The 16,308-nt window shown below is 34.4% G+C and overlaps 2 protein-coding genes across 2 annotated transcripts in view; one reads left to right on the top strand and one right to left on the bottom strand.

Moving 5' to 3' along the window:
• The window catches only part of ARAP2 (ArfGAP with RhoGAP domain, ankyrin repeat and PH domain 2), a 573,065-nt gene that overhangs the window by 238,676 nt on the left and 318,081 nt on the right, over positions 1-16,308 (bottom strand). The gene's annotated exons all lie outside the window — the stretch shown is intronic.
• DTHD1 (death domain containing 1) overlaps positions 1-16,308 on the top strand; it is a 79,476-nt gene that overhangs the window by 3,641 nt on the left and 59,527 nt on the right. Inside the window, exons 3-5 of the mRNA XM_055588243.1 lie at positions 2,752-3,082; positions 6,951-7,130; positions 8,195-8,439. Coding sequence (XP_055444218.1) covers positions 2,752-3,082; positions 6,951-7,130; positions 8,195-8,439 — 756 coding nt within the window. The remainder of the gene's footprint in view (positions 1-2,751; positions 3,083-6,950; positions 7,131-8,194; positions 8,440-16,308) is intronic.

Here is a 16,308-nt window from a genome sequence, read left to right on the forward strand (position 1 = left end):
TCTGTGACCCTGAGCAACTTGTTTCACTTCTTAGACCCATTTTCTTATTTGTAGAAATTATATATACTTTCTGGGATTATTTGATAAGATCAAAGGAGAAAATCATCCTGTTTTATTCCATACTAGATCTGTGACCCTGAGCAACTTGTTTCACTTCTTAGACCCATTTTCTTATTTGTAGAAATTATATATACTTTCTGGGATTATTTGATAAGATCAAAGGAGAAAAGCATCCTAAATGTTGCTTGGCCAACCTTCACTCTCAGCTAAACATCTCTATGTTGATTTATTTTACCACCACCAACCCTCACTTTCTCCACCACACACACACCATCAAACATCACTTATCCCATCTGTGCTCTTTCAGACACATAATACCATTTCCAGGACAACACCACAAATGAGTCTATGGTCTCAGGCAAGCCATTGTGCTCACTTTGACTTCGTTATCTCATCTATAAAAGGAAAGGGTTGAGCTCTGAGGTTCCCTACATGTCTGAAAGTCTAGTCAATTTCATAGATGTCACAGGAGCACATTCAAGGCATGAAAGACCCCCCAGGTTTGAAAGACTTATGCTTCTGAAAAACAACTGTTAAAAGCAGTCAATATGTGGCTCCCATTTTACTTGAGAAAAACATTAACACTTTGAATCCTCACATTCAGAAATGACTCAATGCATCAACTGATGAGTCACTGCTGAACCACTCCCTCTAACACCTCCTTTAGGTGTTCCTTGTTAGTGATTTCCTTTTTGTGGCAATGTAACCAATTTTGCTTGGCTTGCATGTTTCATAAGATGACTGCTCATTGAAGGTCCTCAGGCTAGGAAGCCATGGTGCCCCAAGAAAGATGAGTGTCATAAACAAAACCTAGTTCGGAATCTGTTGTGATTCCTCCCTGGAGAATATTTTTTAAAAAGTCTATCTCTTTCAGGGTAGTTGTCCTAGTGTATACAGACTCAAAGGGAAACAACACTGGAATAAACCAATATGATTATTCTGGTGGCTGGACTAGATCTGCTTGATTAGATCTACAGGTCTCCTCGTTCTACTTTGTCAGTCTTTTGGAAGAAGAGTGTATTGAGTTGGGCTTCCAGGGCACAGAAGAGAGTCATTTTTGAAGTGATACAAGGCAGAATCATTGCACCTTCCATTAAACAATGTATCTAATTTTCTGAAGTACCATTATCATCATGATCAGAGAATACTCAAACAGACCAATGACTTGAATAATTTTCTATTCCTTCTAACTGTATGGGTTAAGACTTGTAAATATAAATAAATAACCCTCTCTTCTATTTCAACATATTTTTTAGATTTCTGTGTTACAGGGCACTTTAAAGTTAAATTTATTAATTGAAAATAGTTAAAACCTGATTATTTTAGAACTGGGTATTTATGCTGTATTTTATAAAGATCCTTTTCTTTATTTTTTAAAAAAACTTTTTTAAAGATTCTCTTATTTCTCTTTGACACTGTTTATGTTTCAGTCATGTCACTGGTAGGAAATAAGAAATAGAAAGAAGAGAAGAAGTGCAAGCTGTGTAGAGATTTAATGTTTATTGAAAACTCATTTTATGTTAATTCACTATTATAAGAAATTGAAACATTTTATCTCATTCAATCTTCACACTATTGTGAAGATTGAATTATTTGATATTTGATATTTGTTTCAGTTTATAATGGATAATGAAACCAGTGTTTTAGAATGATTTGAGGAAGTCTGATATAATAGAAAGTTTGAGCTTTTGTGTTAAAGATAGATGGATTCATTTATTGACTCTACAACTTACTATCTGTGTAATTTACAGAAAGTTAAAATTTCTAAACCTCAGTTTCTTTATTTATAAAATGGTAATGACAGTGGGATATGCCTGACCCCATAGCATGGGCATTTAAACGAAATAATGTCTAGCATCAAACCTGATCATAGAAAGAGCTAAAATATTATTAATAGCTATTTTAATAATAATTATTGATGTTAAAGATCAAATAGTAAGTAACTAATATCAAATTTGAATTCAAGTCTATAAGATTCTAAAATGTTTGGCAAAGCTGATGATACAGAAAGTAAGAGTAAAACCAAAGGTAAAAATAAGCTTTTGGATTGGTTCTTTGAGGACTGTGAATATTCTGTTTCTATTCACCTTGATTAAATGTACATTCACAGTACTTTTATATTTTCTCAATTTTTCTTAAAAATGTAATAAGCATCATCACTTGATTTATGGCATTTAGGCAATTCCAGGACAATATATATATATATATATATATATATATATATATATATATACACATTTCCTTTCCTTAAAATTTAGAAAACTATCCAGGTATTAGTTTTTGATTTATCAAGAAGCTTCAGCAATCTTCAGATTTATATTTGAAGTGAGCAAACCTGAGAGATGAATTGACCACCTAAATAATAACTGTAATAACAACAATAACAATGGATAACTTACATGGTACTTACTGTATGCCAGGCATAGCTTTTAAAAGACTTTACTGTATAATTGTTCATTTAATTCTCACAGCCTTCATATGAGACTGGTATTATTTTTCACTATTTTCGAGTTGAGAAAGTTGAGGCACAGAGAAGTTGTGTATCTTGCCCAAGGTCACAGTGTCAGAAATGGGAGAGCTGGGATTCACACCACAACACTGTGGCTCTAGAACTGATACTCTTAGACATTTCACTATATAGTCCATAAATCAACCAATTGAAAAACAATGATGTCCCCTTTTCCCCTGCAGGTATCTTGATGTGCTGAGTGATAATACTGTCCCTCAAGTGTCTTGTTATATTACAGCACCAGCCTATGTTCTACAACATTTACACTGCAGGATAACTAATAGCATGAGTTCTTTAATAGTGAGTGAGAATGAAGAGTTGGTCAGCAATGTCATCGTTGTGGAGTGCTCAGATATGGAAAAGAGAATTCCATTTCCAATATGCATTGCGATTCCATTTACTGCACGTTACAGGGGAAATTACAGAGATATCATGGTGAAAGTGTCTGACATAAACCTTCGATCAAGTTATCTAACTCCAAATTCACTGGAGGGAAAGAGAGGAAGTTACAAGGTTGGTCAATCCTTGATTACACCAATATTTTCTCTGTGACTCTTCTTCTAACTAACTACTCAGATTACCAAATCATTGTATAGATACAATTGCTTCACTGGTAAAAATGGAAGGATTGATGAGATTTATGCTGGTGAATCCATGTGTTATTTTTGTTTGTTTGTTTCATTTTTCTATACATAAAGATCAAACAGCAGAGCTTGTTGGTCAAATTTGGGAGTGAAAAACTTGATTCTAGGAACCAGCAAGTGTTATATTTTTGCCTGGAAAGCAAAACCAACATCATTGTTTAATTAGCTTCATACCTTAGACTAGTTTAGACTAACATTTTTAATGGGATGAGCTTCTGTTTAGAATCTCTAGATGACAGTAGCTTTATTTTTATCATTCATGGGTTGAGAAAATATTTGAGTGTCTCTGTGTGCTTGTGTGTGTGTTTGCACTGAGATAAATCATGTTTAATATAAATCATGTTTAGTATATATATGGAAAACAGTAAATGCAGTAGTTAGGATATGGATTGTGGAGAAAGATTGCTGGGTTTGAAGTTTGGTTCCCACATCAAACTTTGGTTGCTTGCAATGTCAACTTGAGTAAATTATGTAACCTTGCTATGACCCAATTTTTTCATCTTAAAAGTGAATACAATAATAGTGTCTACCAGGTAGGGTAATAAGGATTAAATGAGAAAATACACTCAAGATGATAGAAGGAAGCCCATACACACATGATAGTAGTTAATAAACTATCATTTATATGGTAGACTTTACTATAATAACTCTAAAGCCATCTATTCCATTCCAATTCCAAAGAAAGGCAATGCCAAAGAATGTTCAAACTACTGCACAGTTGCACTCATCTCACGTGCTAGCAAAGTAATGCTAAAAATTCTCTAAGTCAGGTTTCAACAGTACATGAACCAAGAACTTCCAGATGTTCAAGCTGGATTTAGAAAAGGCAGAGGAACCAGAGATCAAATTGCCAACATCTGCTGGATCATCGAAAAAGCAAGAGAATTCCAGAAAAACATCTAGTTCTGCTTCATTGTCTATGCAAAGCCTTTGACTGTGTGGATTACAACAAACTGTGGAAAGTTCTTCAAGAGATGGGAATACCAGACCACCTTACATGCCTCCTGAGAAATCTGTATTCAGGTCAGGTAGCACCGGTTAGAACTGGACATGGAACAACGGACTGGTTCCAAACTGGGAAAGGAGTCCGTCAAGGTTATATATTGTCACCCTGCTTATTTAACTTATATGCAGAGTACATCATGCAAAATGCCAGGCTGGATGAAGCACAAGCTGGAATCAAGATTGCTGGGAGAAATATCAATAACCTCAGATATACAGATGACACCACCCTTATGGTAGAAAGCAAAGAGGAACTAAACAGCCCCTTGATGAAAGTGAAAGAGGAGAGTGAAGAACCTGGCTTAAAACTCAGCTTTCAAAAAACTAGGATCATGGCATCTGGTCCCATCATTTCATGGCAAATAGATGGGGAAACAATAGAAACAGTGAGAGACTTTATTTTCTTGGACTCCAAAATCACTGTAGCTATGAAATTAAAAGACATTTGCTCCTTGGAAGGAAAGCTATGACCAACCTAGACAGCATATTAAAAAGCAGAGACATTAATTTGCCAACAAAGGACGGTTAGTCCAAGTTATGTTTTTTTCCAGTAGTCATGTATGGATGTGAGGGTTGGACCATAAAGAAAACTGAGAACCAAAAAATTGATGCTTTTGAACTGTGGTGTTGGAGAAGACTCTTGAGAGTCTCTTGGACTGAAAGGGTATCAAACCAGTCAATCCTAAAGGAAATCAGTCCTGAATATTCATTGGAAGGACTGATGCTGAAGATGAAGCTCCAGTACTTTAGCCACCTGATGTGAAGAACTGACTCACTGGAAAAGACCCTGATGCTGGGCAAGATTGAAGGCAGGAGGAGAAGGGGATGACAGAGGATTTGGTGATTTGATGGCATCACTGACACGATGACTATGAATTTGAGCAAGCTCCGGCAGTTGGTGATGGACAGGGAAGCCTGGCATGCTGCAGTTCATGGGGTCGCAAAGAGTCTGACATGACTGAGCAACTGAACTGAACTGAACTGCTAGCTATCTGTGGTGACAAAATCATATGCTTTGAAGAAAGAATACATGCACAATTATTAAACTGAGCATAGAGTTGATGGGAACTAAAATTTGAAGTTCTTCTCTGGACCACTGGAACTTATTTTTAAATAATTAAAATTGTTTACTTTTCAGCTTTATATAAGTTGTCATTATTTGTAGAGGGGGGTAGGGAATAAATGTAAAAAAACGCCATACATACAAAGAATTCTTCTTGACTCATCTCTTCCTCTTCCAATTTGGGTCTTTTCTGAGTTATAAACAAGATTATACAGTTGAATATGAAAGCTGTGCCTGTTCTAATTATTTACTCCAATTCGTGCAACTAAGACATTTTCTATTCAGTCTAGGAAGTAGCTTGTGGCCTTTTACCATTGACCTATCCATGTGACTATCATAATAATAACAAAAACTGTTCATAGCACATATGCTTTTCACCAAATAGATATGAAGATGGTTAATAAATAGTGCAAAAGAAAAAAGGGAGAGCATTTCTACTGAGAAAAATAAAAGCATATACTTTTCTTTTAATAGTTTTCTAATGGTAGTTATCCCTATATTTAGCCCAAGAAAATTTAAACTCTGGATTCCTTCCAAATTTTTGTGTGGTTCATACGACATTTAAGAATTCTAATTCTGGAGTCAGATAAACCATCGTCAGAATTCTGCTCATGACACTCCCCTGCTTAAAAATCCTTCCGTTTCCCCAGTATCTGCCAAATATACTCTAACTGCATGGCAACCATCATGAGTTCCGAGAAAACCTTTTTTCTTACCTCTCACCATTTTCCCTCTGGCCAATTAAGAACATTCGTCATGCCGTGAATTTTCCCAGAAACAGATTCATGCAGAGATATTGTGAAATCTCTTCCTTAGTCAGTTTTCAAATGATAGATTATTTTCCATTGTGATTGTCCCTGAAATGTTTGTGTGTGTGTCTGGATGATTATCCTCTCATGCCTGGGTGGAGCTCGGCTGGTGTTTGGGGAAGCATTGAATAGACCAGATTACTTCTAAGTCCTCCTCTTCATTTTAAGCTTTGGTGATTATACTGAGTAGATAATTATGTTTTCATTTATGTACACAGTTCCTTTCTGTGTGATAAAAAAGCTTGAATATGTCCTTGCATATATGCATTCCAAATTTAAATGTCACTATATAAAAAAGAAACCCAAGTGTGTCTCTTTGCAATCATCTGCTTCCCCTGCATGGAAGAGAGAAATAGAGAAAATGACTTTATCAGGAGGTTATGAATTGTCAGAGGAAGGAATTTGCTGACAGTATAAGTGCTGTAGGATTGTTACCCAAATGATGAAATTTTAGCCCTCGGAATTTCTAAAACTGTTAAACTTTCTGGATAGTGGCCAGTGCTTAAAGTCCATTCTGGTAAAAGAGGATAGGATTCCAAACATGATTAATATTTGTGAAAACACTAAATTTACCTTTTACCTTTTCAGGGGAATAATTTAAATTGAAAAATATATTTATTTCTCTTTTTTTCTATTGTGTGGTTCAAGTTTGAGAAACTCCTAGTAACTACTTCTAGTTTATCTCATGAAAGGACCATCCATTTTGGGTTAATGAAGAAATTCTCAATGACAGGAACAGCATATAGCTATTGTTTTTTTCTTTTTTCCCCACAGCTGTAGAATATGTACAGCATATACTTCCAGAATAATGCACTACTAATGTGTTTTAATGTCATTGTCTTAACATCCTTCCGTCCACACAGGGGACCTGTGCTGAAGTGAAAGTTTACAAGTTGGGGATCTTTTCTGTTGTGTCTTGTTTAAAGAAAGAGTCCTTTACAGTAACAAAGAAAGGTCTTACTCATAAGACAAGCATGGATTCCCGAATATCCTTAAATTACCCTCCAGGAGTTTTCAACTCACCAGTGCTTGTACAAATAAAGGTAAATATTAAAAACTGGTGAGGCTTTGTGTGGGTTATCAAACTTTGTCCTAAAAGGGAAGAAGATATAAATATTTAATATAGCAATAAATGAATTTTCATACTTTTAATCACCTAACTTATAGTGTCATCAGTGAAATAGTGATGATTTAGAGCATATTAAATCTCATTCCCAAAGAAATCCCTGACTTATTGTAAAGCCTTTTCTAGCTATTTTTTGTCTTGTTTTATTATATTGTTTATGATATTTGTTGACCAAAAAAATGTTGAATATCTATGATAGAATTAATGTTGGACTTTGGGGCTTTCATATAATTCAAGAATTCCACCTGAGAGGATGTTTAAAAAAGAAGCTAATCAATTAGAACATTTCTGATTATGAATATTTGGTTATATTTAATTATAACACAGTTCTTTTGGGGATGAGAATTTAATTCATACAAGCATTATATACAAGACGTACAACTATGTATCAATATACATTTTAGAAAACATATTTCTTCAATATTTCCTATCCTTCTAGCCTAACTCTCCCTCATGCTCTCCTAATTTTTCCCAGTTGTTACCATAATGGGTAAGGGAAGAAAAGTCAGGAAGAAAACATATTATAAATAATTGATTCATAAATATTTTCTACAAACTGTGAAATTTTGAAATCATGCTAGTTATTTTTATTAGCCATTCTTATGTGAGAGGAAACAAATAAATGTAGTCTTGTTTGTCTAGTTTCTGAAGATCACTTGATCTAACAATAGTTCTAATTAGAAATTATGTAAAATGTCTATTTTGTTTTCTGGGTCATTTTGTTGCCTACAATTAACAGTGATTCTCAGTTATTTATAACATAGAACAAGAAACCTAGATTTTACAAAGACTTTGCAAAAAGAGGACCAATCTCTATGATCTTTCATAAGATAGTGTTGATTCTAGCCAACAATGCAGAGAAAAATGTATAAAACTATGTTCTAGTAAATTTTTAGAAAATTGACTTGGACATGTGCTGATACTTTGCATCTTCTGCTATTAAGATATAGCAATATGTATCCTTTATTTTTCTTTGTTTAGGTTCAACCAATTGACCCATCTCTGGTGGCATATTTAAAAAGTCAGCAAGATACTTCCTACTCAGTACTATCCACAAGCCCTATGATTCATGTTCAGCACCCATCAACACATCCTTTTCAGAAGCCAGTCACTGTACTCCTACCTTGCTCTCCACACCCTGACAAAAAAAATCTTGGGTCTGAAATAGATCATAAAAGAACAGCTAGTACCACAACAAACAGAATCATACCTCTGTACTTCAACAGGTAAGTTTGACCCTAATGGCTCTAGTTGACTTGATGGTAAACAAAGAAACATGATTAAAAGTGTAATCAGATATAGTTTAGTATCAGCACTGAAATATGATGAAATATTTTTAATATAGAAACAAAATATTGTGGATCTGGAGGGTAATGGTTTTAGGTGTCATGAGTCCAAAAGTATGATCTGAGAAAAGATTGACACAAAAGAGGCAAAATTAATCCTCGCTTTAAAAAAATTTATGATATGGTTAATTACAAAGATGTAAAGGTTTGATCTTTGGGTCAGGAAGATCCCCTGGAGAAGGAAATGGCAACCCACTCTGGTATTCTTGCCTGGAAAACCCCATGGACAAAGGAGACTGGAGAGCTACAGTCTGTGGGGTCGCAAAAGAGTCAGACACAAGTTAGTGACTAAACACACACACACACACACACACACACACACGCAAATAGTAACCCTAATCTTTGTTTCTGTCCTTTCATTAAATACTTTTTTTTTTCCTAATAAGAAAGGTAAACAGGAACCTTTACATTCTTTGATTCTGAAGGCAATTTTTTTTTTCTTTTTGGAAAAAACATTAGAGGGAGAAACAACTTCAGACAGAAATAATAACAATTATTAACTGAGAAGCTAATTTTTTAAACCAGATTCCTTATGTATATTATCTCATCCAATCTGCCCACCACCTCACCTTCATTTTATCACTTGGAAGTCTGAAACTCAATGAGACTAAGAACTTGTATTACAATTATCTGCAAGTTGTACATCTGAGGATCAATCTATCACAGGTCAATAATATTTAAAAAAAAAATTCTAGCAAGCTCCCCAAGGCAAAACTTGAATATGCCATGCACTGGCAACTATTTATATACCATTTACACTGTATCAAGTATTATAACTAGTCTTGAGATAATTAAAAAGAAGATGTGTGTCTAGATTATGTGCAAAGCCTATGCCAATTTCAAAAGGGACTTGAAGAGTTTGGTACCTCTAGGGGTCCTGGAATCAGTCTCTTGCACCCAGATACTGAGGAGGGACTGTGCCTAAGAAGTGTGTGAGCTTGGTTTGGACTCACATATTTTACCTCTAATCATGACTCTGTATAGCACATGGATCTGCCATGTATTTAGTTTGAGGCTGTCAGATTAGAAATTGAGAGGTGGAGTATTTGCTCTTTGCCACTGTGTTTCTAATTTAGGAAGCTGACAATAGCAGAACATTGGCCAGGCGACCAAGTTAAACTTTTGTTAGTATTAGGTATGTGAGAGCGAACATAGAAATATAGACACGATTCAGTTGTATGTGCTTTTGCTGTACTACATTATATGTATTATATCCTAATTGGCATTGAGTTAATCCATGTTCTTGTATATCATGGTGAAGTAAGATTTAAAACCAAAAATATCCTGGGGCTTCCTACTTAAACATATTAGTCTTAACAGATTAAGACATTCTCTTTCAAATAGCATTGCATTTTAAATACATATATTTTATATGTGTATATATATATGTATATGTATATATATATATTTAAAGATGAGAGCTTAACTCTAAAATTTGATTCTTACTGGTAACTTATTGCTAAAATCTAGTAAATGTTTCATTTGTCTCTAGGGTAGGTTGCAAAGGATTAATAAAAATAATTTGTGTTGACATGCACTTTATATTATAAAACAAAGTAGCTACATTTGCCAGAAAGATAATAATAAAACAATTTCCTGTTCCCAATTGTTGATCTTATTCATAGTCTATATACACCAGTGAGAATAAAAATGTATCCCTGTCATACGCAAATATCATTTGTGTAAGTGACTAGATCAATGTTTCTTTTTCCTCTCCCTTGCTCTATTTCCACATCCCTCAGAAACAACAGGGCAGAATATGGAGAGAAATTGGAGGCAGTGTATTGCACTGTCAAAAATGAAATTGCCAAAATATAGGGATAACAGTAGAGGCAATAATATCTCTAAAAGATATGCATACTGGGGGTGGCACATTTTCATACACTTCATTGACTCGAAGTACTGGAAATCTAGTCAGTACCGATAGGAGAATGTTACACCTTGGTCCAGAGAAATTATACTCAGCAAAAATGACTAGACACTGAAAACTGGTTTAGAAATGTTGCCCTCTAGATCTATGAAAGATTCAAATGACAACCAAATTGAAAATGGGTGAACAGATGTTCACTCGAAGATAAGAAAATACCCAACTCCTCCATGATGTTGTAAGGGAAAAAAAATAATACCAATCAACACCAAGACTTCAAAGAAGAACAAAAATAACAACAACAGAAATATATAGAAATGATCATCAGGATGGAGCAGAAAAGAATAAAGAACAACAGGGTGAGATACAAAGATAAGAAACTGAGATGAAAAGTCACCAAGGTATGATAAGGACTCATCTAAAGTGATATAACTTAAGAATTTTAAGTACCATTGAGAAAGAGACCAAAACAACCACAAAAGAAGTAATAATCAAAGGCACAGAAATGCAATTTTCTGATGTTGACTAAAACCTTGAGTTAGAAAGTGTTGATTTCAAAATTTATGAAAAAAATAAACCTATACTTTAGACATAACATAGCAAATTGAAATGTATTTTTATGAGTTGGGGATAAAATAAATTTAACAGATCAAGAATAGGACATTAACTCATTTTCAAAAATCTAGAATTGAATATAAATAATATAAAAGCAAAAGAAAAGTAAAAATTCATATGGCAAAGTGGTAACAGAAAGAAAATAAGAAAACAGCATGGTGAAATTAAAGAGAAAATATTATATAAATAAAATCATCATTTATGTTAAGTAAATATAAATAGGTTAAACATAATTTATATGAATGTCCACCTTAATCTTAAATATTTTTAATATTTTACATGCTACATTTGTGGAGATTTCCTTAGATTTATCATTTTACCAAATTTTTTTGGTAAAATGTATTTTACCAAATTTACTGTCAATTGTTTAAGTTGTTCATTTTAATAATTATAATTCTCTTTTCTAAAAGGCTATTGCTATATATTAAAATTTTAAAAATATCTTTTCTGAGGTTCTCTATTTTTTCATTATGCTTACTATTTCTTCTTTTATTCCTCTAATCATTGTAAGGAGAAGGCAATGGCACCCCACTCCAGTACTCTTGCCTGCAAAATCCCATGGACAGAGGAGCCTGGTAGGCTGCAGTCCTTGGGGTTGCAAAGAGTCGAGTACAACTGAGCGACTTCACTTTCACTTTTCACTTTCATGCATTGGAGAAGGAAATGGCAGCCCACTCTGGTATTCTTGCCTGGAGAATCCCAGGGACAAAGGAGCCTAGTGGGCTGCTGTCTATGGGGTCGCACAGAGTCAGACACAACTGAAGCAACTTAGCAGCAATCATTGTAAACACTTCCATTTTAAGTCTTATTCAGATTATTTTACCTATAAGCATGATATTAACTGTGATATCTATTTACATGGTGTAAACTAGTAAATTGTCTTTCATACTAATTCTACTCTATGAATTTTAGCCTTAGAAATTTATTTCCAAGTATTGATTATAATTTTTGATCAGATCAACTGTTCTCCCTTCCTTTCCACCCAGAGAAGCTTTTGTGTGCTTCTTTGTTGCTTTCTTGAATCAGTGTTCAAAGGGATTTTGGTTGTTTTTGTTGTTTCTCATTTCAAGGCCAGTACTGTCCTTTTGGGGATTTCAGTTTTATGACTGAGTCAGTTCTAGCTGACAGCTGGAGGCTGTATGTAATGTGCCTGAGTGCATGTTAGACTCCAGACCCCACAAATCTTGTGTGCGTGCGTGACTAGTGGGATTGGGGCAGGCTGATTCATGGAATCAATCCCTTGTGTTCCCTAGGGATGAAAAAGAATTCTAGCTTTTTGAGATTTTTTTTCCCCCAGATCTAGGGGATTTTCTTTCCAGCTTCAGAGTTTGTCTAACTTGTGTGTTTGTGTGTGTGTGTCATTTTATCTGGCGTTCTAAGATTGCCATTTGTCATCAATTCAACTAGCCAAATTTCTTTTTTCTTCTCCATTTCTTTGCCTTAGTACACGATCTCTCTGCTTTTTTCTGCCATGATTAGCTGAAGAACTGTCATTTGTTCTATAAATTGAAGCTCAGCTCTCTCCTTATGTCAAGATAGTCTATGATTTCCAGAAGGGATTGACTGCTCCTCTCTTAGTTCTAGCCCTGTTCTTTTGTATATATTAAATCACACCATAGTGTTATTAAATTCTCTTTTCTATTTATAGTCACTCAGCATAATTACAACATAGTTGGTGCCATGTTGAATTAGGTGAATTAAATAAATTAATGAGTAAATTTGTGGAAAAATAAATCATGCCATTAGTTTTCTGTATTTTCTGACAATACTAAATTGATGAATTATGATATGCTCTGCTTCTATTAGTGCTAGACATGGGAGATGGATTTTCTCTATCTAGAGGAGCATAAAACAATTAAGTAAAAACCTATATAAACTATTTATTTAACATTCTTATATCAAAGAGTAAAAGCTAGCTGAACATTTTCTGTGGAAATAGAAACACAATGAAGCAATCCATGCCTCAGAATATAAAAAAGATAAAATGATTTGATGTCAATATGTAGTTTGAAAATAAAGAATAAAAGGTCTTTGTTGTAGTACATTCCTTCATGTGTGAATGATTTCTGGGCAAAACATGACAGTCATTTAATTATGAGCCAGAAAAGATTTCTTGATAGTAATGAAAGGAGAAATTAATTTATTAAATAGAAGCTTATTCCATATTATGCAAGAAATATTTTAGAGAATTAGATGGGAAATTTTTTTTTCATGAAAAATGCCATTTCTACAAAATGCTATTGGTTTTAAGATCACCTAATCAAAATATATGTGAGTCATATACAAGAATATCTGTACAATATACATGTCATATAAAAAATAATTAAATGGAGAAACTGGTAACACTATCACATAACTTAAGAAATTATTTATCATCAATAAAATTACATCTCCTTACTTGTCTCTTCCCATCCTATCCCTTACCTCCCTACCCTAATTACTCTTCATTTTCACCAAAGTTAACCACTATTAGAAAATTTTGACTCATTCCTTTGCTTTTAATTTTTTTTACTTTCATCAATATATTTTTATTCATCCATATATAATGTCTTGTGTGGCTTTGTCTGTGCTTGCCATTTGTAAAAATGCTACCCTTCTGCATATAGTCTTATGGTCTTGCTGTTCCATTTATTATTGTATAAAGTTTGTTCTCATTTCTGTATAATAGTCTATTGAATAGCTTCATATTTCAATCATCAGTGTTCTTATTGGGGGATATTCGTGTAGTTTCAATTTTTGCTAACATGGATATTACTAGTATGATTATTCTTCACTCAAAATATATTGTGTAAGCACTTCTTCAGGGTATCTACCAGTCTTACTGCTGGGCATAGCGTATGCACATGTACAATTTTACAGGTTTTACAAACTGGTAGAACTAAATTTCATCCTCCCAGTATTTTTTATATTTTTAAGCCTTGCATATTATCCAATTTTGTAACCTGAAAATCTAATAGTTGTAAAATGGATTTTTGTGGCTTTAATCTGCAGTTCTCTGATTAAAATAAAGGTGGCATCTTTCATAATGGCTTTTATTAAATATTTGTGTTTTCTTATGTGTCAGGTAACTGTTAATTTCTTGCTCATTTTTGAACTTTTTACATTGATTTGTAGGATTTTTTTAATGGTCTCAGTGCTAAATCTTTGTCAATTTGTGGCCGGTATCTTTATATTTAATTGTGACTAATTTATCGTATATTTCTTTTATTATCAGTGTTTTTTGTCCCAGTCCTAAAATACTTCTATCTCCTAAATTATAAACATGTTCTTCTTTATTATCTTATAATTTTAAAGGTTTGGATTTCATGTAAGTCTTCAATCCATCTGAAATTGACTTTTACATACAACGTGAGGTAGGAATTCATATATTGTTTTTATGTGGATAGGCAGCATGATTTATTGAATGGTTATTTCTTTCCCTAACAATCTGTGAAGCCTCCTCTGTCATATAACGGATTTTCTTCTGAACTGTTCCTCTGGTCAGTCTTGTTATATAGTTTTGAGCTAATCTAACACTGTCATAACTTTTAAGGCTTTATAAGTTGATCCCTGATAGGTAAGCCGTATCATATTATTCTTATCCAGATATTTTTTTAGTTTGTTTTCCTTGAAACTTTCCCACTCATATAAAATAGAATTTGTTAAGGTCCACAAAAACAAACTGTTGGGGTTTTGCTGGTAATTGCCTCTGACATATGGGTCAGTTTGGAGAAAGATGACATCTTTAGTATATTGTGCCTTTAAATCTATTACCTGTAATATATGCTTCAATTTGTGTTGTTTTCCAATGTCTTTCAATGAAGCATTGCCAAAAAGTCTCCACACATATACTATATACATTTTATTAGGCTGATTCCTAAATACTATAGAGCTTTGGTATGTGGATTGGAAAGTCAAGTAAGAATTTAATTTTCCAAATCAAAAATAAAATATCACTCAGACTGGCCAACAGAATACAGTAAGTCTCCTTACGTGCAAGTTGTGAACTTTCAAAGATGTGAACATGTGTCTGCATGCCCAATCATGTAAGTTAGTTCACATGTCTGGCATACATCATCATGTGTATGCATTCTCTACAAGTGGCTGTGATTTTGTGTACTTTATTGTTCTGTGGAGTATTCAGTAGAACAGTATCTTTATTTTAAGTCCCGGATGTATGGAAAAAAGAGTATAAGCAGTGGTGGTGATACAGTTGGTACTGCTAAGAAGTGCCAAGAGATACCGATGGAAACAAAAGTGAAAATAATTGAGAGAGTGGAGCGAGGCGAAAAGATGACAAACATCTCTTGTTCTTATAACATGAATTGTTCTGGTATGATTCTAAAGAAAAAAGACTTGTGAAGAGTATAGAACGTGTGAAGTCTGCTGTGCTGATGATGTCAATGATGTTGGCAATAATATTTAAGAAGCATGGAAAAGTGATAGAGGAAATGGGGAAACCTCTCAGTGTGTGAATGCATACATGCTAAATTGCTTCAGTCATGTCTGACTCTTTGTGACCCTACAGACTGTAGCCCTCCTGGCTCCTCCGTCCCTGCAATTCTCCAGGCAAGAATACTGGAGTGGGTTGTCATGCCCTAACCCAGGGGATCTTCCTGACCCAGGGATCAAACCAGTGTTTCTTATGTCTCCTGCATCAGCAGGTGAGTTCTTTACCACTGCACCACCTGGATCAGCATCAAGTCCCACTTAGCTTAATGCTGCCTTGGAGTTTCCTGAAATACTTTGAGAAATTATTGATGAAAGCAAGTATTTACTTAGTATTCCCTGGTAGCTCAGATGGTAAAGAATCTGCCTGCAATTCAGGAGACCTGGGTTCAATCCCTGAGTTAGGAAGATCCCCTGGAGAAGGAAATGGCAACCCGCTCCAATATTTTTGTCTGGAGAATCCCATGAACAGAGAAGCCTGGTAGGCTACAGTCCACAAAGCTGCAAAGATTCAGACACAACTGAGCAGCTAATGCTTTCATTTACCTAAGGAGGTTTTTAATATGGATGAGACAGCGAATGTTCGACAGAGAAAGAACAAAGAGAAACCAAAGGAAAAAGGAGTAACTGAAAAACCAAAGAGATTCTTGACACAGGAAATGGCAAGGAGATTTTCTTTATTTGAGGAGGTACTGTTTGTTTTTGAGGGACAGGACCCAGATGTAGAATGGTACATGAAGGTTGCAGCAGCCATTGCAGAATGCAATCCAAAGCTACCTTGTCATCTGTGACAAGAAAAAAAGAGCTACTACCCAGACATCACTGGATTTTTTTTTTTC

The sequence above is a fragment of the Bubalus kerabau genome, chromosome 7 (genome assembly GCF_029407905.1).
Source record: "Bubalus kerabau isolate K-KA32 ecotype Philippines breed swamp buffalo chromosome 7, PCC_UOA_SB_1v2, whole genome shotgun sequence".
In the NCBI taxonomy this organism is placed as follows: domain Eukaryota; kingdom Metazoa; phylum Chordata; class Mammalia; order Artiodactyla; family Bovidae; genus Bubalus; species Bubalus kerabau.